General features: G+C 51.2%; 1 protein-coding gene across 3 annotated transcripts in view; it reads left to right on the top strand.

The window, feature by feature from the left end:
• The first annotated feature begins 1,060 nt into the window (after positions 1-1,060).
• The window catches only part of LOC143036470 (uncharacterized), a 47,896-nt gene continuing 24,235 nt past the window's right edge, over positions 1,061-24,721 (top strand). For 2 of the 3 annotated variants that reach the window (XR_012967359.1, XM_076203862.1), the window contains exons 1-2: positions 1,061-1,966; positions 13,924-14,142. Coding sequence is in view for 2 of the 3 variants with exons in the window: in XM_076203862.1 (XP_076059977.1) it covers positions 1,805-1,966; positions 13,924-14,142 (381 nt within the window). In the remaining variant the exon portion in view is untranslated. The remainder of the gene's footprint in view (positions 1,967-13,923; positions 14,143-24,721) is intronic. The other variant, XM_076203863.1, reaches the window with a different exon arrangement.

Raw genomic sequence — 24,721 nt, 5'->3', positions numbered from 1 at the left:
TACTTTAAAGTTGAACATTATTTAGAATATTCTTTCATTGCCATTAGCTAATTTTTGTATTTGCACAAAACATATTTCAACTTGAAATTACAAACTAAATTCTGAGCATAAGATACCTTACATACATTATCTGTTTATAACTACAAAACATCACATATATTATTTTACAGATATTGACCTGCACTTGGATACTGCAAGTACTTTGCATCACCAGCAAATTGAAATGGAAAACTTGCCAAGTTCATTGGATGAGAACTTTGGTTAGTACTGACCATTTATTAGCATTGCATAATTCTATAAGACCTGTAAACCATAAAAAGTAAGCAACATATGTCAAATTGCAACAACAGATATTAGTACCACAATTGAGTCCACAGTTATATAGATGTTTTATAGACCTGCTTCACACTCTTGGCATAAATGTGATAATGTGATAAGAATAGAAATTGTTCTGGTAGGTGTTCTTTGGAATTAATAAAATTATGAAATAAAACCTAAGCTTTCATTTGCCCATATTACCACATATAATACCCATGAAGACAAATGATAAAGAAATTCATATGTATATAAATCAAATAAGAGAATTATATATATATATATATATATATATATATATATATATATATATATTATGTGTGTGTGCGTATGTATATATATACAGTATATATATGTGTGTGTGTATGTGTATTATAATTTTTTCTTTATATTTTATGAAAAATTCAGAGGTATGAAAGATATTATATATACGAGATATTGTCAAATGTCAAGCATGTGAAAGCAAATACTATTTACACAGTAATGGTTACAAATGAAGTAAAAAAAAAAAAAAGTATTGAACTAAAATAATAATCATATACAAGGCCGAAAATATCAATCAATATATAATTCTAAAAATATATAAAATACAATAAAATGGCAACAATAGCTATCGCTTCGATTTTTAATTTTTCAACCGCTCAATAGATGGCGTTAAAACCCCAATAATCTAGCGGTATTTGGCATTAATTCTGGCTACATATTTTTGCTAAACACCTTACGAACCCTTCCTGTCTTTCTTTTATAGTCTTTGCACCACGCAGTCTGGTTGTTAGTGTCTGTGATCAAAGGAAATTTTATTTGGCATATTTTGAACACCCAAGATGAAAAAGTAAAGTTAATATCGTTGGTTTAGCATCTGGATTGATTTGAACGGGAGTGTAATTGTGAATGTTAATGTGGGAGAGTGGTATTGATGATATAATCTCGTCTGACGTAAGTATATGGCGATATTTGACAGCTGTTGGTGGTCATTTGGCGACAGCCCTCCAAACCAATCACACCTATCCGTTGGCCCAGTCCGCGTAGTCAACGTCAAAGGAAGGCCAAGACTTACTTGATATCTTTGCACAGTCCGTTTCAAGCAGTCCCTTTAACTCAAATTATCAGTGATATAGCGATGCGAAAGTTCTCGATAGCTACGTTGACAGTGTAAATTGTAAGTACTCGAATTTTGAGTTGAGGTGTAGCCTTCGTACACATGCGCCCTTCGCAAGTGTCCTGTGGACGAAAGCAAAGAATAGCGTAACTCCGCCCGACCGCGCGAGTCCAAAAGGTGACAAGGTTGAACAAGAAAGTCCAGATGTGGATTATCAGTGACCTGGCTTTGACAGAACCGTTCATGACTAACTCCTGATCCGAGTTGGGTGAACTAAGTATCAGATTTTTAGTTCGGTAGGCTAGATTCACGAACTACATTCTAGTTCGGGAACTGACACAAGCGACCAAGAGAGTACCTTCGTAAAGCATTGGAGATAGTGTGGTGGCAATGGCTGAGGCGAGCAACAGAGATAGAGGGCGCTGCATGGACATGGAGGCGCCGGCGGCTGCACCACCAGCAGACGATGAAGACGATAGAGAGCGTCTCCAAGGTGACGGAGGACTAAGCGGAATGGATGTGGACGAAGACGGCATAGAGATCGACCTCCCCGTGAGTATTATAAAATTTATGTAAATTAATCTCTGAATGAGGGCGTAAGGTGCCAAATGCACAAGGCCTCTCCCTTGTCTGCCTAAAGATTTTTGGAGTTGGAATATCTCGAGGCATTATCATACTGGACTATTTTTTTCCTCGGATTTTTTGAGAAGTTTTCGGGAAGGTTATATGTTAGAAGAGAACCCCCCCCCCCTCCCCGGCATATCAAATGACATTCTTTGTAAATTGTTGAGAAAATAATTTGCCATAGTAATTTCACGGCGGAAAATGTTCTAGGGGTGGGCGATACCGCCGATTAATTGGAGGTTGGAGGAAAAGTAGACTAATGTGATAACGCCATAGATCATCGTAGTAAACGAAGTAGATATGCCCTTTGATCCCATAAGCGCGGTGGTACTGTCGACTAAGGCGCTGACCGAAATCCTTGGACATTTACCTGAATAAAGCCAATAGAGCGAGTAATAATGGACTAATGCAGCGTTTTTCAACCTTTTTACCCTTGCGTAACCTTTAAAATCGATTGCATGTCTCAAGGAACCCCTGCACAAAAAAAAAAAAAAAATGTACCATATCTAGTTTTTTCATCGTAATAATAGGTTAGAAAGGATGTCTGCATTACATTGTTACAATAAAAATGTCGTGCGTGTTTAATTATATTACGTATATGAAATTAAATAAGATATCAAAAGTGCATTAGATTATCTCGCTTGTTCCCGCGGAACCCTTGGGGAAAATTTGCGGAACCTTAGGGTTCCGGGGAACCTTAAGGTTGAGAAACGCTGGCCTAAGGATTATTCGGTAAAATTTTACTTTCGACCATTGTAGGAATATAGCAATACAAAATTAAATAGTAATTTTGTAAATTAAAATGCATGAACGAAATATGCAATTTTGTGCGGAAATGAAAATAAAAAAGTTGCTAAAACGGATTTCTTAAGTAACGAAGTCGTGTACGACGAATGGTACGCCATGTTTGTTATGGTAGATGCCGACGTCGGAGAAATGAAAGGACGATAAATTTGTCTAAACTAAACTAACCTAACCTAACCTAACCTAACCTGTGTTTAATGAATCATTACCTGCAAATTAGATATCGTCCGGCTGGTCCTCATCGTCGTCGTCGTGAGAGACGTTGGCGGGCTTTTCAACCACTCGGCTTTTGTATGGCTATATTCCTCCAATGGTCGAAAGTAACATTTTACCGGTTAGGTTAGTTTAGTTTAGTTTAGTTTAGTTTAGTTTAGTTTGGTTTAGTTTTTAGTTTAGTTTAGTTTAGTTTACTTTAGTTTAGACAAATTTATCGTCCTTTCATTTCTCCGACGTCGGAATCTACCATAACAAACATGGACCATTCGTAGTACACGACTTCGTTACTTAAGAAATCTGTTTTAGCAACTTTTTTTTATTTTCATTTCCGCACACAAAATTGCATATTACGTTCATACATTTTAATTAACAAAATTACTATTTAATTTTGTATTGCTATATTCCAACAATGGTCGAAAGTAAAATTTTACCGATTATTCCCTCACTTTAACAGTTAGTGTCCACTTCAATATGGTGACTTGTCCTTAGCTGAATGGAATATGCAAACTAATGATTGGCCACCCCTTTGTAAAGCCGGGTCCACACTTGTTGCATTTCCACGTATCGTACCATCTTTGCGTACCACCTAGTGCTACGATACGGTGCAACAGGGCATTTTACCCATTTGTTGTGTATCCTTATACAGCAGGCGGATACGCAACAAGTGGGTACAATATCCTGTTGCACCGTATCGTATCACTAGGTGGTACGCAAGGATGATGCAACAAGTGTGGACCCGGCTTTAGGTGAGGGGAGGCGACCAGTGTTGTATAGATATACCTAGAACGAAGTTTGCTAGCTCTACCGTACCTAAAGGGATGATCCAATTAATCCCCCTTCCTACATCATTACCACCCCGCCCCCTTCGTAATGATGCCCCCTTCCGCTTGACGAGAATTAATCGCTTTTAAGTTGATTCAAGATATTTAAGCTGCGTATCTGATGGACAGGTAAAAGCCGGATGCAAGTTCTCAATTTGGGAGTCTAAAATTCGGAAATATCCAATATTCGTGATGGAAATTATTTTCCAATCAACTCGAGAACATTAGAAGTTTTCTGGTGTAATGAAGGAGCCTCGGGTTTTCTCAATCCTCGTCTATATCGGCGAGTATTAGAAGTGTGGTACCCGGTATGGTCAGGCTGACGATTTGTATCCGATTTTATTCACAGCCACAGCCATGTTTGTACACTCTATTCTTTTGTACCTTAAAAGACTGTACAGACTTATCAAGCTGGACGAGATGCAGAGGTCCGCATCATCTCTCACGGGATAGGCGGGTAGTATAGCAGTGGACACGGGACCAAATATTTCTACTTTAAACGTTGATCGTGTCCTGTTAAAAGGACCATGACTTGTTCACTGACTCTTATGCCAGTCCAATGTCGAGATCTTGTCCCTTGACCTTGCTGTCCATCAGCCCTGGATTCTAGCTCTGGATGGTCCTGACAGGCGCAGGCAGGCGGGGACGGGGACAGGCAGGGACGGGGACGGGGACAGGCAGGGACGGGGACGGGGACAGGCAGGGACGGGGACGGGGACAGGCAGGGACGGGGACAGGCAGGGACGGGGACGGGGGCAGGCAGGGACGGGGACGGGGGCAGGCAGGGACGGGGACGGGGGCAGGCGGGGACGGGGACGGGGACGGGGACAGGCGGGGACGGGGACGGGGACAGGCGGGGACGGGGACGGGGACGGGGACGGGGACGGGGACGGGGACGGGGACGGGGGCGGGGGCGGGGCCGGGGACGGGGACGGGGACGGGGGCCGGGGCGGGGGCGGGGGCAGGCGGGGACGGGGACGGGGACGGGGACGGGGGCAGGCGGGGACGGGGACGGGGGCAGGCGGGGACGGGGACGGGGGCAGGCGGGGACGGGGACGGGGGCAGGCGGGGACGGGGACGGGGGCAGGCGGGGACGGGGACGGGGGCAGGCGGGGACGGGGACGGGGACGGGGACGGGGGCAGGCGGGGACGGGGACGGGGACGGGGACGGGGGCCGGGGACGGGGACGGGGACGGGGACGGGGACGGGGACGGGGACGGGGACGGGGACGGGGACGGGGACGGGGACGGGGACGGGGACGGGGACGGGGAACGGGACCGGGACCGGGACGGGGACGGGGACGGGGACGGGGACGGGGACGGGGACGGGGACGGGGGCGGGGTGGGGGGCGGGGGCGGGGGCGGGGGCGGGGGCGGGGGCCGGGGACGGGGACGGAGACAGGGGCAGGCGGGGACGGGGACGGGGACGGGGACGGGGGCAGGCGGGGACGGGGACGGGGACGGGGACGGGGGCAGGCGGGGACGGGGACGGGGACGGGGACGGGGGCAGGCGGGGACGGGCACGGGGACGGGGACGGGGGCAGGCGGGGACGGGGACAGGCGGGGACGGGGACAGGCAGGGACGGGGACAGGCAGGGAGGCAGGCAGGGACGGGGACGGGGGCAGGCAGGGACGGGGACGGGGGCAGGCAGGGACGGGGACGGGGGCAGGCAGGGACGGGGACGGGGGCAGGCAGGGACGGGGACAGGCGGGGACGGGGACAGGGACAGAGGCAGACTAAATACGAGCTGATAAGTAATCGCGTATTTAGACCAAACCTCGACTCTGGATACAGCGAAGTAGATGAGACCTACCCGGTATGGATGGGGTTCATCAAAACTAGTTTTGCTGTCAAGGTGGTAGTTACCTCTGCTGAATAATATCTGCCGGCTATAGAGACGTTTAACCCTCTTACTGCGGAAGAAGTTTCTGCATTTTTTTTGGAAATGTACACTTGCGCGAGAGCATTGGAAAATTAAATGGTAATTTTGTAAATAATAATACATCACGGTAATGTACGTTTTTCTTGGCGGAAATCTATAACAAAAAAAAATGCTAAAAGATCGAGAGGTCCTGTTGCCTTTCCAGTCCCGCTAAAAGAAAATGCACTGCCAAACGAAGCTGTCACCATAGGTTCTGGAATACGCCCTCAGTACTTCCGTCAGTAACCCGCACGGTATACATTTTTAAAACTGTGCTACGGAGCTGAGATTTGCATTTCTTGTACTTCTGTCAGTACCTCGCACGGTATGTATTTTCAAAACTGCTACAGAGCTGAGATTTGCATTTCTTTAAAGCTATGCAACTCCCTGTACACCCCGCAGATACGATACCAAAAACCAGCCGTAAACATCCCTAAAGACAACGACGACGAAAACGACAAACCTGATGTATAGATTTACAGGTATCGCATTACTAAATACAGGTAAGGTTAGGTTGGTTAGGTTAGGTTAAAAGAGACTAATTTATCATTCTTTAATTTACTCGGCAACCGCATTTATCAAAACAAAGATGGCGTCCCAAGCTGCCCCAGCGGCAACGCTTGTAAGTGTATCACTCTTAGCAACTTTTTTTTTTATTGAATTCCGCAAGAAAAAAGAAATGTATTACGTGGATTATTATAATTGACAATCTAATTTTCTAATACTAAATCACTTAGGCGAACACTTCCGAAAATTTACCCTCATGTTCTTATGGACAACACTGTATCAACACAGTTAAGTTTTGAATTTGTTAGTTGGAGGAGAATGCATACAAGGATACAGAATTCGTTATCCGCGGGAGACAAGTTTTTTGTAGTGCTGTTGTAATAGAAATGTTTCACAGTAGGAAGGTTGGAAGTTGTACAGTTTAGTCTCGCACAGCAATTTGTATATTTTTTGCATCTATACCATAACCTAAAAAAAAAAAAATGTAACGTTTCTTGTTTAAATTAATATTAAAGGATGGTGACAATACTTCACACAAACCGGCTCCTAAACGCCATTTTTGTTGAGCATCATCCATTATTATTACAATTATCTAACCTACCTACCTAACCTATCTTATCTAACCTACCTACCTAACCTAACCTATCTTATCTAACCTACCTACCTAACCTATCTAACCTAACCTACCTACCTAACCTATCTAACCTAACCTACCTACCTAACCTTTTTAACCTAACCTTCCTAACTTATCTAACCTAACCTAACCTACCTAACCTAACAATCCTAACCTAACAATCCAAGCCTAACCTACCTATCAAACCTAACTTATCTAACCTAACCTAACAAACCTAACCTAATAAACCTAACCTATCTAACCTAACCTATCTAACCTAACCTAACAAACTAACCTAACCTAACCTAACCTAACCTACCTAACCTAACCTATCTAACCTAACCTATCTAACCTAACCTATTTAACCTTAACCTATCCTATCTAACTTAACCTACTTAACCTAACCTACCTAACCTAACCTACCTAACCTAACCTACCTAACCTAACCTACCTACCTACATAACCTACCTACCTAACCTACCTACCTAACCTACCTACCTAACCTACCTACCTACCTACCTACCTACCTACCTACCTAACCTACCTACCTACCTACCTACCTAACCTAACCTACCTACCTACCTACCTAACCTACCTACCTAACCTACCTACCTACCTACCTAACCTACCTAACCTACCTACCTACCTAACCTACCTACCTAACCTACCTACCTACCTAACCTACCTACCTACCTAACCTACCTACCTAACCTACCTACCTAACCTACCTACCTAACCTACCTACCTAACCTAACCTACCTACCTAACCTACCTACCTAACCTACCTACCTAACCTACCTACCTAACCTACCTACCTAACCTACCTACCTAACCTACCTACCTAACCTACCTACCTAACCTACCTACCTACCTAACCTACCTACCTACCTACCTACCTACCTACCTAACCTACCTAACCTACCTAACCTAACCTACCTAACCTAACCTACCTAACCTACCTAACCTAACCTACTTAACCTAATCTAACTTAACCTTCCTTACTTATCTAACCTAACCTACCTATGTAGCCTAACCTACCTAAACTATCTAACCTAACCTATCTAACCTAACCTATCTAACCTAACCTAACCTATCTAACCTAACCTATCTAACCTAACCTAACCTATCTAACCTAACCTAACCTATCTAACCTAACCTAACCTATCTAACCTAACCTAACCTAACCTATGTAACCTATCTAACCAACCTATCTAACTTAACCAACCTATCTAACTTAACCAACCAATATAACCTAACCAACCAATCTAACCTAACCAACCAATCTAACCTAACCAACCAACCTATCTAACCTAACCAACCAACCTATCTAACCTAACCAACCAACCTATCTAACCTAACCAACCAACCTATCTAACCTAACCAACCAACCTAACCTAACCAACCAACCTATCTAACCTAACCAACCAACCTAACTAACCTAACAAACCAAACAAACCTACCCAACCAACCAACCTATCTAACCAACCAACCTATCTAACCTAACCAACCAACCTATCTAACCTAACCAACCAACCTATCTAACCTAACCAACCAACCTATCTAACCTAACCAACCAACCAACCTATCTATCTAACCAACCAACCAACCTATCTAACCTAACCAACCAACCAACCTATCTAACCTAACCAACCAACCAACCTATCTAACCTAACCAACCAACCTATCTAACCTAACCAACCAACCAACCTATCTATCTAACCAACCAACCAACCTATCTAACCTAACCAACCAACCAACCTATCTAACCTAACCAACCAACCAACCTATCTAACCTAACCAACCAACCAACCTGTCTAACCTAACCAACCAACCAACCTGTCTAACCTAACCAACCAACCAACCTATCTAACCTAACCAACCAACCTATCTAACCTAACCAACCAACCAACCTATCTAACCTAACCAACCAACCTATCTAACCTAACCAACCAACCTATCTAACCTAACCAACCAACCTATCTAACCTAACCAACCAACCTATCTAACCTAACCAACCAACCAACCTATCTAACCTAACCAACCAACCTATCTAACCTAACCAACCAACCAACCTATCTATCTAACCAACCAACCAACCTATCTAACCTAACCAACCAACCAACCTATCTAACCTAACCAACCAACCAACCTATCTAACCTAACCAACCAACCAACCTGTCTAACCTAACCAACCAACCAACCTGTCTAACCTAACCAACCAACCTATCTAACCTAACCAACCAACCTATCTAACCTAACCAACCAACCAACCAACCTATCTATCTAACCTAACCAACCAACCCACCAGACTATCTAACCTCACCACTCCACCAACCTATCTAACCTAACCAATCAACCAACCTATCTAACATACCCAATCAACCAACCTTTCTAACCTAACCAACCAACCAACCTATCTAACCTAACCAACCAACCAACCTATCTAACCTAACCAACCAACCAACCTATCTAACCTAACCAACCAACCTATCTAACCTAACCAACCAACCAACCAACCTATCTATCTAACCTAACCAACCAACCAACCAGCCTATCTAACCTAACCAATCAACCAACCTAACCTAACCAATCAACCAACCTATCTAACCTACCCAATCAACCAACCTGTCTAACCTAACCAACCAACCTACCTGTCTAACCTAACCAACCAACCAACCAACCTGTCTAACCTAACCAACCAACCAACCAACCTACCTGTCTAACCTAACCAACCAACCAACCTATCTAACCTAACCAACCAACCTATCTAACCTAACCAACCAACCAACCTATCTATCAAACCAACCAACCAACCAATCTAACCTAACCAACCAACCAACCAATCAAACCTAACCAACCAACAAACCTCTCTAAACAAACCAACAAGACAACCAGACTAACCTAACCAACCAATCTAACCAACCAACCTATCTAACCAAACCATCCAACCTATCTAACCTAACCAACCAACCTATCTAACCTAACCAACCAACCTATCTAACCTAACCAACCAACCTATCTAACCTAACCAACCAACCTATCTAACCTAACCAACCAACCTATCTAACCTAACCAACCAACCTATCTAACCTAACCAACCAACCTATCTAACCTAACCAACCAACCAACCTATCTAACCTAACCAACCAACCTATCTAACCTAACCAACCAACCTATCTAACCAACCAACCAACCTATCTAACCTAACCAACCAACCTATCTAACCTAACCAACCAACCTATCTAACCTAACCAACCAACCTATCTAACCTAACCAACCAACCTATCTAACCTAACCAACCAACCTATCTAACCTAACCAACCAACCTATCTAACCTAACCAACCTATCTAACCTAACCAACCAACCTATCTAACCTAACCAACCTATCTAACCTAACCAACCAACCTATCTAACCTAACCAACCAGCCTATCTAACCTAACCAATCAACCAACCTAACCTAACCAATCAACCAACCTATCTAACCTACCCAATCAACCAACCTGTCTAACCTACCCAATCAACCAACCTGTCTAACCTAACCAACCAACCAACCTGTCTAACCTAACCAACCAACCAACCTGTCTAACCTAACCAACCAACCTGTCTAACCTAACCTAACCAACCAACCTGTCTAACCTAACCTAACCAACCAACCTGTCTAACCTAACCTAACCAACCAACCTGTCTAACCTAACCTAACCAACCAACCTGTCTAACCTAACCTAACCAACCAACCTGTCTAACCTAACCAACCAACCAACCTACCTGTCTAACCTAACCAACCAACCTACCTGTCTAACCTAACCAACCAACCAACCTGTCTAACCTAACCAACCAACCAACCTGTCTAACCTAACCAACCAACCAACCTGTCTAACCTAACCAACCAACCAACCTGTCTAACCTAACCAACCAACCAACCTAACCTAACCAATCAACCAACCTATCTAACCTACCCAATCAACCAACCTGTCTAACCTACCCAATCAACCAACCTGTCTAACCTAACCAACCAACCAACCTGTCTAACCTAACCAACCAACCTACCTGTCTAACCTAACCAACCAACCAACCAACCTGTCTAACCTAACCAACCAACCTACCTGTCTAACCTAACCAACCAACCAACCTACCTGTCTAACCTAACCTAACCAACCAACCAACCTACCTGTCTAACCTAACCAACCAACCTACCTGTCTAACCTAACCAACCAACCAACCTACCTGTCTAACCTAACCAACCAACCAACCTACCTGTCTAACCTAACCAACCAACCAACCTACCTGTCTAACCTAACCTAACCAACCAACCTGTCTAACCTAACCTAACCTAACCAACCAACCTGTCTAACCTAACCGACCAACCTGTCTAACCTAACCTAACCTAACCTAACCAACCAACCTGTCTAACCTAACCTAACCAACCAACCTGTCTAACCTAACCTAACCAACCAACCTGTCTAACCTAACCTAACCTAACCAACCAACCTGTCTAACCTAACCTAACCTAACCAACCAACCTGTCTAACCTAACCTAACCAACCAACCTGTCTAACCTAAATTAACCTAACCAACCAACCTGTCTAACCTAAATTAACCTAACCAACCAACCTGTCTAACCTAAATTAACCTAACCAACCAACCTGTCTAACCTAAATTAACCTAACCAACCAACATATCTAACCTAACCAACCAACCTATCTAACCTAACCAACCAACCAACTTATCTAACCTAAGCTAACCAACCAACCTATCTAACCTAACCAACCAATCTATCTAACCTATCTAACCTAACCAACCAGCCTATCTAACCTAACCAACCAGCCTATCTAACCTATCTAACCTAACTTATTTAACCTACCTAATCTCCCTAACCCACCTAACCTAAAAATGCGTGCAGGGACAGCCGTACATCTTGCACACTGGACAACCATGACACTGTTTAGGTGGCAGATATTAGGAAAGTTACGGGTAATATATTTTTTCACCGTTCCTTAATATTAATTTGAGGGGGAAAACGTTATCATGAAAAGTTGTTGTAATACAGATGCAAAAAAATGTACAAATTGCTATGTGAGCGGATGATACGAAATGGAGGGTAGCGGGGATTACCTTTTCCACCTTCCCTTAATATTAATTTCTGCACGAAAAGCTGCTAAAAGTTGTTGTAATATAGATGCAAAAAATATACAAATTGCTGTACGAGCGGGTGAGGCGGAACTTCACGAATAAGGGGAGGTTGTGGATGGATGAATGTGAGGAATCTTTTTACTAAAGATGGTAGTGTAGATATTTTAGTGGAATGTATGGTATTGCAAGGTTGGTACCACATGTGTAGGTTGGAGGATCGTCTGCAGCTGTAGGGTCATAAGAATAAAGGAGACTGCAAAAGACCATAAGGCCTACACTAGGCAGCTCCGTATCCATCACCACCTGTCATCCCCATCCATAAAGTTGTCTAATCGATTTTTAAAACAACTGATAGTTTCAGCGATTACTACATGGTTACTAAGTTTATTCCATTCATCGACCACCCTATTAGTAAACCAATTCTTGGAATGTTCTGTTCGTGAACATAATTTGTACAGTTTCAAGCCATCTGGACTCTTTAATGTCAAGAGGATTATCCGCGTAACTAGTTGCAATGACAAACAATGCTGGCAGAAGATCATTCTGCCCATAAGAATATCCATTGTCCAGCCCATATCCCACTTAATGTATGACAAATAAGATTAGATAGGTAGTAAGAATGTACGAGTATAAGATAACATTGAAATAAAAACAAATCTGAAAGTCAAATAAACAAGTAAACAAGTAAAAAAGGGTGTTTACTAGTGATTTTTTTTAAAGCAGATTGTGATGCATCATGTTCTCGGCTGAAAGCTTCAATTCACGTACTCGTAAATTTTTAAAGTGCAAACATAAACTATATAGCAATATAAGATTAAGTATTGATTTTGTAAGTAATACAATAATGTAGTACACGTTTTTCTTGGCTGAAATCAATAACAAAGTTGCTAAAAGCGATACACTAACGAACAGTGTCGCGACGAGTGCTTGAGACGCCATCTTTGTTTTGATAGATGTGGAAGTGGAAGAAATTATGGTGAATTGGTCTAACTTGGCCTAACCTGTATTTGGTAAGCCTGTACCTGTAACGCTAAAAGTTAAGGTCGTCGTCATCCGATCGGACTACACTGTGTAGTTTCATAGCTTCAAGAAAAGCTTGAAGCTTAGCTCCGTAGCACTGCTTAAAAAATGTGAGGTCACTTGGTGTGGGAGAACACTCGGTACACAACGTAAGCATCAGAATGACGTTAACGGGACTGGACAGACAACATGGCGTCTCAAACCTACCGTCGCAGCTCCTTTCGGCAGTGTATTTGCTTTTATTTCAGACAAAAAATTACGTATAATAATTTACAATGTTTAATTTTCTATTGCTATATCGTTTGGGTGTGCACTTAAAAAAAATAAACCCCTGGTTTAATTTTATTAAAAGACTGAAGCAGTTGTTTCTTGTCCGGGTAGCATTGTGGGTGAGCCTGTGCTCTCGTGCGTCTGTGTGGTGTGAGATCGCGAGCGCGTCTGTCCGTCAAGTGTGCGCTCCCGTCTGTCTGGTGTGCGCTCGCATCTGTCCGTCAGGTGTACGCTCGCGTCTGTCCGTCAGGTGTACGCTCGCAAGAACGATGTCCGTCCGGTGTGCATCTCGAGAGCGTCTGTGGTGTGCACTTCCAGGAAGCTTTTTGCCACAGAAAATTACTTTACGTAGATGTATTCCTCCTATTTTCAACTGTGTGTGAAACTGGATATTTTGCGAAAAATCTAATCTCGCTTTTTAGGGTGCGGAAGGGGTAGGGTCAACGTTCTCGTCGACCACGCTCGGTAGCGTTTGGTGAAGAGATCCTGTATGCCTTAAAATTGCACAAATCAGCTGAACGAGCTTGACTTGCATGTTCTTATAGCTTCGAAATGTGTAGCTGAAACTGGTTCTTTTACAGGATTCTCCAAAAGAATACGACAAAAATGGGAGACGATCATCTCTAGGTGCAGAGTCGCTCTTGGAGCACGACGTTGACGATGACGGTCGTCTGGATATGGACACTCCACCATTGCTGGAGACACTGCTCGGTTACCAGTACGCAGAGAGCATTTTCCAGCTGAAACTGCAACTTCAACAGCGGTACCATCCTCAGAAATGTGTGTCAACACAGCCTCAAGTAAGTGTAAAGAATATTTGCAAAATGAAGCAGGAGTAAATATTTGGGTAATAATAGTTCCCTTGAGTTCCGATGACTGGATACACCAAACCCCATAGTGGATGATAGAGATTCTTGGGCCCTTTTAAGATCTCCCCTCGCCACTGTCCTCCCCATCTCTTTTGACACTCGCATGACACCCATCTAACCCAGGAGCCTTACCTGGACTCGTTATTCTGATAAATGCTTTCACCTCGTCTTTTACTCTTATCTCCTCCGTCTTTCTTATTCATCACTGTCATTTTCTTAGTGCTTCCCACTGCAACTACCTTTCCCCCTCTATCCTCCTTCACACTTAAAAAATATTTAAAATACTCTGCCCATCATCCTCTTACTGCCACCTCTTCCTTTATCTCTCCATCAACACCTTTTACTGTCTACTTTATTCGCCTCCCCTTCCTCTCTACTTGGTTCACTTCCCTTTCCTCTCTTAATTTCTTTCCAAAAACATATTTTCATTACTTTCAAAATTGTCATACTCCTACCCCATTTCACATCTTTCTTTTTTGCCTCCTTTGTCTTGTGCTTTCTCTTTTCTTTGTACCATTCGTATAATTCTCTCGTCCTATTTTGCAACCGATCTGTGAATGCTCGCTTCTTCTACATTCTACAACCTTCTTTGATTCATCCCGCCACTCGCTACACTTCCTTCGGTTTCCTTCCGTCCTCCTTGTTCCACACATCATCTTTACACACCTGAGGGCTTCCTCCTTGAAGCGCCCCCATTCCTCCTTCACTCCTAGTTTTACTCGATCCTTCACTCCCTCCCACTCTTCTCTCAGGTTCTTCTTGTACTCTTTTTCTTTCTCGTTAAAAAAAATATATATATTCTAAGCACCTTCCTACTTTGTCCTTCTTTCTCCATCTATCCTCCACTCTCATCTTAACCTTCCGCTCAAATGTTCTGATATTCCCCACTCTCCCCTAAAAACATGTAAATTCAGAAATCTTCCTAATCTTTTCCTGGTTACCCCTATATAGTCCATTAAAGCCCTATCTACCACCCATCCATCCACCCACCACCTTCTCCCATGTATACTTATGCTCGACTTTCTTCCTAAACACCATTTGCTATCGACCCTTTCTAGACACATCACCAACTCTCCACTGCGATCGATTTTTTCCTGGAATTCCACGTTTCCCGACCAATCTATTGGTTCGTCTCCTACCCTAGCACAGAGATCTCCCAATACCACTACATTGATATTTCTCCCTAAACCCTCTTTGCACTCTTTTAAATCTATCCAAAAAGCCTCCCTTTCCTTTATATTTCTCTCGCTACTAGGCCTATATGCACTTACAAAGACCCACATCTCCCTTCCCAGTTTCACTTTCATCCATATTAACCTTAAAGAAGCCTCTTTCTAGTCCACACGCTTACCTATCTCTTCATTTTCTAGTATAGCCATACCTTCTCTCCCTCATCTCTTCACTCCTGACACCCTCTCAACTACTCCCAAACTCAAACTCTCCCCAACTCACTCTCCCCTCCCTTTCAATTTGGTTTCACTCAATGCCAACACGCCCATCTTTCTTCTCGAAAACATACTGCCAATCTCTTCCCTTTTACTCTCATCTGTACCATATCCACGCACATCAAAAACCCAAACCTTAGTGTTCTGATTGGAAAACTCCCAGACCCTGTTTTTTTTCGCCTTTTACGATTGAAGTGGGAACATTTGGTGCCAGTATTCTTTCTCCCCTATACCACAGGGGAGGAAATGTACCAACACAAATTTCCTTTGTGTAGACTTGTGGTCAGTACGTGCTCAATTTGGGGCGCCAAGAAGACTTGTTCACCAACTGAATTAAAAAGTAAAAATTTAGAACATATGAGTAAGCATAATGATTCAGTGAGTGTTTTTACGGACGGGTCAAGAACTCAGCGATAATCCCTCGGTCCTCTATCAAAAAAGGTTAGCTTTTCAATTTTCCATTTTCTCTACAGATCGACTAGCAGTTCTTAATGCCCTAATTTAGATTTTCAATAATCCTGCCAGTAAGAAGTTTGTGATTTATACAGATTGTACGAGTATAATAACATCAAAAGGTACTTTTTTTTTTAGAAAAAAAAACATTGTCCGTGAAATTCAAGACTGGCTAGTTCCTCTGGCCACCAGGAAGAAAGTAACGATTCAGTTTTGTTGGGTTCCCGCACATGTAGGAATCCAAGGGAACGAGCTTGCTGATGTTCCTGCTAAGGCAGCAACTTGGCCTAGCTCATGTGACAAGTCAATGTCCCACTCAGACATTAAAAAATTTTGAAGTATGGAAGACAAATGGGTGGAAGGGCAGTGAGCTAAACACATTCTTCCTAAACACCATTTGTTATCGACCCTTTCTAGACACATCACCAACTCTCCACTACGATATTTTTCTAGAATTCCACATATCCCGACCAATCTGTCTATTGGCTCGTCTCCTACCCTAGCGCAGAGATCTCCCAATACCACTGCAGTGACATTTCTCCCTAAACCCTCTATGCACTCTTTTAAATCTATCCAAAAAGCCTCCCTTTCCTTTATATTCCTCACTACCAGGCCTATATGTACTTTAGTGAAAAAAACTCCAACTGTTCTTTGTGTTTAGATCACCGCCTTTCAACTCGTTAAAAATTGTATTAGGCGTTACTCCAAAGAGCAGCGTCGGCTCCACTGGACAAATTTAATCTTAAACTCGTATCTACTAGGCTTTCAGTCTTCATTTGGCGTCATATTCATGGACAGAATGTCCAGTAATATCATTCTCCTACGTATAGATCATACGCACTTGACCCACAAACATATGATGGCAAATGGGTCAGAAAGGCAGGTTCCTCTCTGCTCCACATGCCAAGTAATTTTAAATGTAAACCATATTTTAGTGGAATGTCCCAGTTTCTCGAATGAACGGAGGGCTAACAGTTTGATATTATAGGCGAGTAGTTCTATTGACAATTGTGTATGAGAACGAAAGTGTTGTGAAAGTTAATTTTACTATAGCTTCACGACTTTCTCTTTAATAAAATGTAGGAATGCATTCAAACGAGTGAAAATATTTTCCAGTTATAACCAACTCGTTAAGAAAAAACGATAGAAATGAGATGAATGACCTGAGGGCTCCGGCGCTTGGCTGATAAGGCCAAAAAAAAATTAATGCCCCCCCCCTTTCGAGCCTTCGCCACTGTCCCCCCCCCCTCGCGCCTTCGCCACTGTCCTCCCCCCCCTCGCGCCTTCGCCACTGTCCTCCCCCCCCTCGCGCCTTCGCCACTGTCCTCCCCCGCCTCGCGCCTTCGCCACTGTCCTCCCCCGCCTCGCGCCTTCGCCACTGTCTTCCCCCGCCTCGCGCCTTCGCCACTTTCCTCCCCCCCCTCGCGCCTTCGCCACTGTCTTCCCCCCCCCTCGCGCCTTCGCCACTGTCCTCCCCCTCGCGCCTTCACCACTGTCCTCCCCTCCTCGCGCCTTCGCCACTGTCCTCCCCCCCTCGCGCCTTCGCCACTGTCCTCCCCTCCTCGCGCCTTCGCCACGGGGCTCCCCGCCTCGCCACTGTCCCCCCCTCGCGCCTTCGCCACTGACCTCCCCCCCTCGCGCGCGCCTTCGCCACTGTTCTCCCCGCCTCGCGCCTTCGCCATTGTCCTCCCCCCCCTCGCGCCTTCACCACTGTCCACCCCCCCTCGCGCCTTCGCCACTGTCCCTCCCCCCCTCCGCGCCTTCGCCACTGTCCTCCCCCCCTCGCGCCCTCGCCCCTGTCCTCCCCCCCTCGCGGCTTCGCCAGTGTGCTCCCCCGGTCGCGCGTTCGCCAGTGTGCTCTCCCGCTCTCGCCTTCGCCACTGTCCTCCCCCCCTCGCGCCTTCGCCACTGTCCTCCCCCCCTCGCGCCTTCTCCACTGTCCTCCCCCCCTCGCGCCTTCGCCACTGTCCTCCCCCCCTCGCGCCTTCGCCACTGTCCTCCCCCCCTCGCGCCTTCGCCACTGTCCTCCCTCCCTCGCGCCTTCGCCACTGCCCCCCCTACCTTTCGAGCCTTCGCCACTGTTCTCCCCCTCCCTCGCGCCTTCGCCACTGTCCTCCCCCCCCTCGCGCCCTCACCATTGTCCTCCCCCCCCCTTCGGGCCTTCGCCACTGTCCTCCCCCCCCCCTCGTGCCTTCGCCACTGTCCTCCCCCCCCTCGTGCCTTCGCCACTGTCCTCCCCCCCCTCGTGCCTTCGCCACTGTCCTCCCCCCCTTCGTGCCTTCGCCACTGTCCTCCCCCCCTCGTGCCTTCGCAATTGTCCTCCCCCCCCTCGTGCCTTCGCCACTGTCCTCCCCCCCTTCGCGCCTTCGCCAGTCCCCCCCCCCCTTCGTGCCTTCGCCACTGTCCTCCCCCCCCTTGTGCCTTCGCCACTGTACTCCCCCCCCGTGCCTTCGCCACTGTACTCCCCCCCCCTCGTGCCTTCGCCACTGTTCTCCCCCCCCTCGTGCCTTCGCCACTGTACTCCCCCCCTCGTGCCTTCACCACTGTCCCCCCCTCGCGCCCTCGCCACTGTCCTCCTCCCTTCCCCCCTCGCCACTGTCCTCTCCCTCCCCCCTCGCCACTGTCCTCCCCCTTCCCCCTCGCCACTGTCCTCTCCCTTCCCCCTCGCCACTGTCCTCTCCCTTCCCGCCCGCGCTCTCGGCACTGTCCTCTCCCTTCCCCCTCGCCACTGGTCTCTCTCCCTTCCCCTCGCCACTGTCCTCTCCCTTCCCCCTCGCCACTGTCCTCTCCCTTCCCCCTCGCCACTGTCCTCTCCCCACTCCTCGCCACTGTCCTCTCCCCACTCCTCGCCACTGTCCTCTCCCCACTCCTCGCCACTGTCCTCTCCCCACTCCTCGCCACTGTCCTCTCCCCACTCCTCGCCACTGTCCTCTCCCCACTCCTCGCCACTGTCCTCTCCCTTCCCCTCGCCACTGTCCTCTCCCTTCCCCTCGCCACTGTGCTCTCCCTTCCCCTCGCCACTGTGCTCTCCCTTCCCCTCGCCACTGTCCTCTCCCTTCTCCCTCGCCACTGTCTTCCCCCTGCTCGCCTTCGCCACTGTCCTCTCCCTTCTCCCTCGCCATGTCCTCTCCCTTCCCCCTCGCCACTTTTCTCTCCCTTCCCCCTCGCCACTGTCCTCTCCCTTCGCCGCGCCCTCGCCACTGTCCCCTTCCTTCCCTTCCCCCTTCGCCACTGTCCTCTCCCTTCCCCCTCGCCACTGTCCCTCTCCCATCCCCTCGCCACTGTGCTCTCCCTTCCCCCTCGCCACTGTCCTCTCCCTTCCCCCTCGCCACTGTCCCACTCCCCTCCCCCTCGCCACTGTCCTCTCCCTTCCCCCTCGCCACTGTCCTATCCCTTCCCCCTCGCCACTGTGCTCTCCCATCTCCTCGCCACTGTCCTCTCCCTTCCCACTCGCCACTCTTCCTCTTCTCCCTTCCCACTCGCCACTCTTCCTCTTCTCCCTTCCCACTCGCCACTCTTCCTCTTCTCCCTTCCCACTCGCCACTGTCCTCTCCCTTCCCCCTCGCCACTGTCCTCTCCCTTCCCCCTCGCCACTGTCCTCTCCCTTCCCCCTCGCCACTGTCCTCTCCCTTCCCCCTCGCCACTGTCCTCTCCCGTCCCGATCGCCACTGTCCTCTCCCTTCCCCCTCGCCACTGTCCTCTCCCTTCCCCCTCGCCACTGTCCTCTCCCGCACCCCCTCGCCACTGTCCTCTCCCCACCCCCTCGCCACTGTCCTCTCCCTTCCCCCTCGCCACTGTCCTCTCCCTTCCCCCTCGCCACTGTCCTCTCCCTTCCCCCTCGCCACTGTCCTCTCCCTTCCCCCTCGCCACTGTCCTCTCCCCACCCCTCGCCACTGTCCTCTCCCCACCCCCTCGCCACTGTCCTCTCCCCACCCCCTCGCCACTGTCCTCTCCCCACCCCCTCGCCACTGTCCTCTCCCCTCCCCTCGCCACTGTCCTCTCCCCACTCCTCGCCACTGTCCTCGCCCCACTCCTCGCCACTGTCCTCTCCCCACTCCTCGCCACTGTCCTCTCCCCACTCCTCGCCACTGTCCTCTCCCCACTCCTCGCCACTGTCCTCTCCCCACTCCTCGCCACTGTCCTCTCCCCACTTCTCGCCACTGTGCTCTCCCTTCCCCTCGCCACTGTCCTCTCCCTTCCCCCTCGCCACTGTCCTCTCCCTTCCCCCCCGCGCGCCTTCGCCACTGTCCTCCCCCCCTCGCCACTGTCCCCCCCTCCTCGCGCCTTCGCCACTGTCCTCCCCCCCTCACGCCTTCGCCACTGTCCTCCCCCCCTCGCGCCTTCGCCAGTGTACTCCCCCCCCCTCGCGCCTTCGCCACTGTCCTCCCCCCCCTCGCGCCTTCGCCAGGTCCTCCCCCCCCCCCGCGCCTCCGCAACTGTCACCCCCCCCCTCGCGCCTTCGCCACTGTCCTCCCCCTCCTCGCGCCTTCGCCACTGTCCTCCCCCCCCCTCGCGCCTTCGCCACTGTCCTCCCCCCCTCGAGCCTTCGCCACTGGCCTCCCCCCCTCGTGCCTTCGGCACTGTCCTCCCCCCCTCGAGCCTTCGCCACTGTCCTCCCCCCTCGAGCCTTCGCCACTGTCCTCCCCCCCCTCGCGCCTTCGCCATTGTCCTCCCCCCCTCGCGCCTTCGCCACTTTTCTCCCCCCCCTCGCGCCTTCGACACTGTCCTCCCCCCCTCGCGCCTTCGCCACTGTCCTCCCCCCCTCGCGCCTTCGCCACTGTCCTCCCCCCCTCGCGCCTTCGCCACTGTCCTCCCCCCCTCGCGCCTTCGCCACTGTCCTCCCCCCCTCGCGCCTTCGCCACTGTCCTCCCCCCCTCGCGCCTTCGCCACTGTCCTCCCCCCCTCGCGCCTTCGCCACTGTCCTCCCCCCCTCGCGCCTTCGCCACTGTCCTCCACCCCCTCTGCGCCTTCGCCACTGTCCTCTCACCCCCCTCGCGCCTTCGCCACTGTCCTCGCGCCTTCGCCACTGTCCTCGCGCCTTCGCCACTGTCCTCCCCCCCTCGCGCCTTCGCCACTGTCCTCCCCCCCTCCCGCCTTCGCCACTGTCCTCCCCCCCCCTCCCGCCTTCGCCACTGTCTTCCCCTCCCCTCGCGCCTTCGCCACTGTCTTCCCCCCCCCTCGCGCCTTCGCCACTGTCCTCCCCCCCTCGTGCCTTCGCCACTGTCCTCCCCCCCTCGCGCCTTCGCCACTGTCCTCCCCCCCTCGCGCCTTCGCCACTGCCCCCCCTACCTTTCGAGCCTTCGCCACTGTTGTCCCCATCCCTCGCGCCCTCGTCACTGTACTCCCCCCCTCGAGCCTTCGCCACTGTCCTCCCCCCCTCGAGCCTTCGCCACTGTCCTCCCCCCCTCGAGCCTTCGCCACTGTCCTCCCCCCTCGCGCCTTCGCCACTGTCCTCCCCCCCCTTCGTGCCTTCGCCACTATCCTCCCCCCCCCTCGCGCCTTCGCCACTGTCCTCCACCCCCTTCGTGCCTTCGCCACTGTCCTCCACCCCCTTCGTGCCTTCGCCACTGTCCTCCACCCCCTTCGTGCCTTCGCCACTGTCCTCCACCCCCTTCGTGCCTTCGCCACTGTCCTCCCCCCCCTCGTGCCTTCGCCACTGTCCTCCCCCCCCCCTCGTGCCTTCGCCACTGTCCCCCCCCCTCGCGCCCTCGCCACTGTCCTCTCCCTTCCCCTCGCCACTGTCCTCTCCCTTCCCCTCGCCACTGTCCTCTCCCTTCCCCTCGCCACTGTCCTCTCCCTTCCCCTCGCCACTGTCCTCTCCCTTCCCCTCGCCACTGTCCTCTCCCTTCCCCTCGCCACTGTCCTCTCCCTTCCCCTCGCCACTGTCCTCTCCCTTCCCCTCGCCACTGTCCTCTCCCTTCCCCTCGCCACTGTCCTCTCCCTTCCCCTCGCCACTGTGCTCTCCCTTCCCCTCGCCACTGTCCTCTCCCTTCCCCTCGCCACTGTGCTCTCCCTTCCCCTCGCCACTGTGCTCTCCCTTCCCCTCGCCACTGTGCTCTCCCTTCCCTTCGCCACTGTGCTCTCCCTTCCCCTCGCCACTGTCCTCTCCCTTCCCCTCGCCACTGTCCTCTCCCCACCCCTCGCCACTGTCCTCTCCCCACCCCTCGCCACTGTCCTCTCCCCACCCCTCGCCACTGTCCTCTCCCTTCCCCTCGCCACTGTCCTCTCCCTTCCCCTCGCCACTGTGCTCTCCCTTCCCCTCGCCACTGTGCTCTCCCTTCCCCTCGCCACTGTGCTCTCCCTTCCCCTCGCCACTGTGCTCTCCCTTCCCCTCGCCACTGTGCTCTCCCTTCCCCTCGCCACTGTGCTCTCCCTTCCCCTCGCCACTGTGCTCTCCCTTCCCCTCGCCACTGTGCTCTCCCTTCCCCTCGCCACTGTGCTCTCCCTTCCCCTCGCCACTGTCCTCTCCCCTCCCCCTCGCCACTGTCCTCTCCCATCCCCTCGCCACTGTGCTCTCCCATCCCCTCGCCACTGTGCTCTCCCATCCCCTCGCCACTGTGCTCTCCCATCCCCTCGCCACTGTGCTCTCCCTTCCCCTCGCCACTGTCCTCTCCCTTCCCCCTCGCCACTGTCCTCTCCCTTCCCCCTCGCCACTGTCCTCTCCCTTCCCCCTCGCCACTGTCCTCTCCCTTCCCCCTCGCCACTGTCCTCTCCCTTCCCCCTCGCCACTGTCCTCTCCCTTCCCCCTCGCCACTGTCCTCTCCCTTCCCCCTCGCCACTGTCCTCTCCCTTCCCCCTCGCCACTGTCCTCTCCCTTCCCCCTCGCCACTGTCCTCTCCCTTCCCCCTCGCCACTGTCCTCTCCCTTCCCCCTCGCCACTGTCCTCTCCCTTCCCCCTCGCCACTGTCCTCTCCCTTCCCCTCGCCACTGTCCTCTCCCTTCCCCCTCGCCACTGTCCTCTCCCTTCCCCCTCGCCACTGTCCTCTCCCTTCCCCCTCGCCACTGTCCTCTCCCTTCCCCCTCGCCACTGTCCTCTCCCTTCCCCCTCGCCACTGTCCTCTCCCTTCCCCCTCGCCACTGTCCTCTCCCTTCCCCCTCGCCACTGTCCTCTCCCTTCCCCCTCGCCACTGTCCTCTCCCTTCCCCCTCGCCACTGTCCTCTCCCTTCCCCCTCGCCACTGTCCTCTCCCTTCCCCCTCGCCACTGTCCTCTCCCTTCCCCCTCGCCACTGTCCTCATCCCTTCCCCCTCGCCACTGTCCTCTCCCTTCCCCCTCGCCACTGTCCTCTCCCTTCCCCCTCGCCACTGTCCTCTCCCTTCCCCCTCGCCACTGTCCTCTCCCTTCCCCCTCGCCACTGTCCTCTCCCTTCCCCCTCGCCACTGTCCTCTCCCTTCCCCCTCGCCACTGTCCTCTCCCTTCCCCCTCGCCACTGTCCTCTCCCTTCCCCCTCGCCACTGTCCTCTCCCTTCCCCCTCGCCACTGTCCTCTCTCCCTTCCCCCTCGCCACTGTCCTCTCCCTTCCCCCTCGCCACTGTCCTCTCCCTTCCCCCTCGCCACTGTCCTCTCCCTTCCCCCTCGCCACTGTCCTCTCCCTTCCCCCTCGCCACTTCCCCCTCCCTGCCGCCTCGCCACTGTCCTCTCCCTTCCCCCTCGCCACTGTCCTCTCCCTTCCCCCTCGCCACTGTCCTCTCCCTTCCCCCTCGCCACTGTCCTCTCCCTTCCCCCTCGCCACTGTCCTCTCCCTTCCCCCTCGCCACTGTCCTCTCCCTTCCCCCTCGCCACTGTCCTCTCCCTTCCCCCTCGCCACTGTCCACTGCAGCACCCGACGGGACTGTACTCTCCCTTCCCCCTCGCCACTGTCCTCTCCCTTCCCCCTCGCCACTGTCCTCTCCCTTCCCCTCGCCACTGTCCTCTCCCTTCCCCCTCGCCACTGTCCTCTCCCTTCCCCCTCGCCACTGTCCTCTCCAGAACCCCACACCACAGTCCTCTCCCTTCCCCCTCGCCACTGTCCTCTCTCCACCCCTCGCCACTATCCTCTCCCTTCCCCACCTCACCCCCTCGCCACTCCCCCTCGCCACTCCCCCTCGCCACTCCCCCTCGCCACTCCCCCTCGCCACTCCCCCTCGCCACTCCCCCTCGCCACTCCCCCTCGCCACTCACCCTCGCCACTCACCCTCGCCACTCCCCTCGCCACTCCCCTCGCCACTCTCCCTCGCCACTCCCCCTCGCCACGCCCCTCGCCACTCGCCCTCGCCACTCGCCCTCGCCACTCGCCCTCGCCACTCGCCCTCGCCACTCGCCCTCGCCACTCCCCCTCGCCACTCCCCCTCGCCACTCCCCCTCGCCACTCCCCCTCGCCACTCCCCCTCGCCACTCCCCCTCACCACTCCCCCTCACCACTCCCCTCGCCCCCTCCCCTCGTGCCTTTACCACTGCCCCCCTTTCCTCGCTCCCTCTCTTCTATCCCCCCCGCCTCGCGCCCTCGCCAGTCCCCCACCCGACCTCGCGCCCTCGCCAGTCCCCCCACCCGACCTCGCGCCCTCGCCAGTCCCCCCACCCGACCTCGCGCCCTCGCCAGTCCCCCCACCTGACCTCGCGCCCTCGCCAGTCCCC

The sequence above is a fragment of the Oratosquilla oratoria genome, chromosome 20 (genome assembly GCF_046742065.1).
Source record: "Oratosquilla oratoria isolate Oo_2021 chromosome 20, ASM4674206v1, whole genome shotgun sequence".
Lineage (NCBI taxonomy): Eukaryota > Metazoa > Arthropoda > Malacostraca > Stomatopoda > Squillidae > Oratosquilla > Oratosquilla oratoria.
The sequence above is the reverse complement of the archived record's forward strand: the minus strand, read 5'-3'. Positions and strand labels throughout refer to the sequence as shown.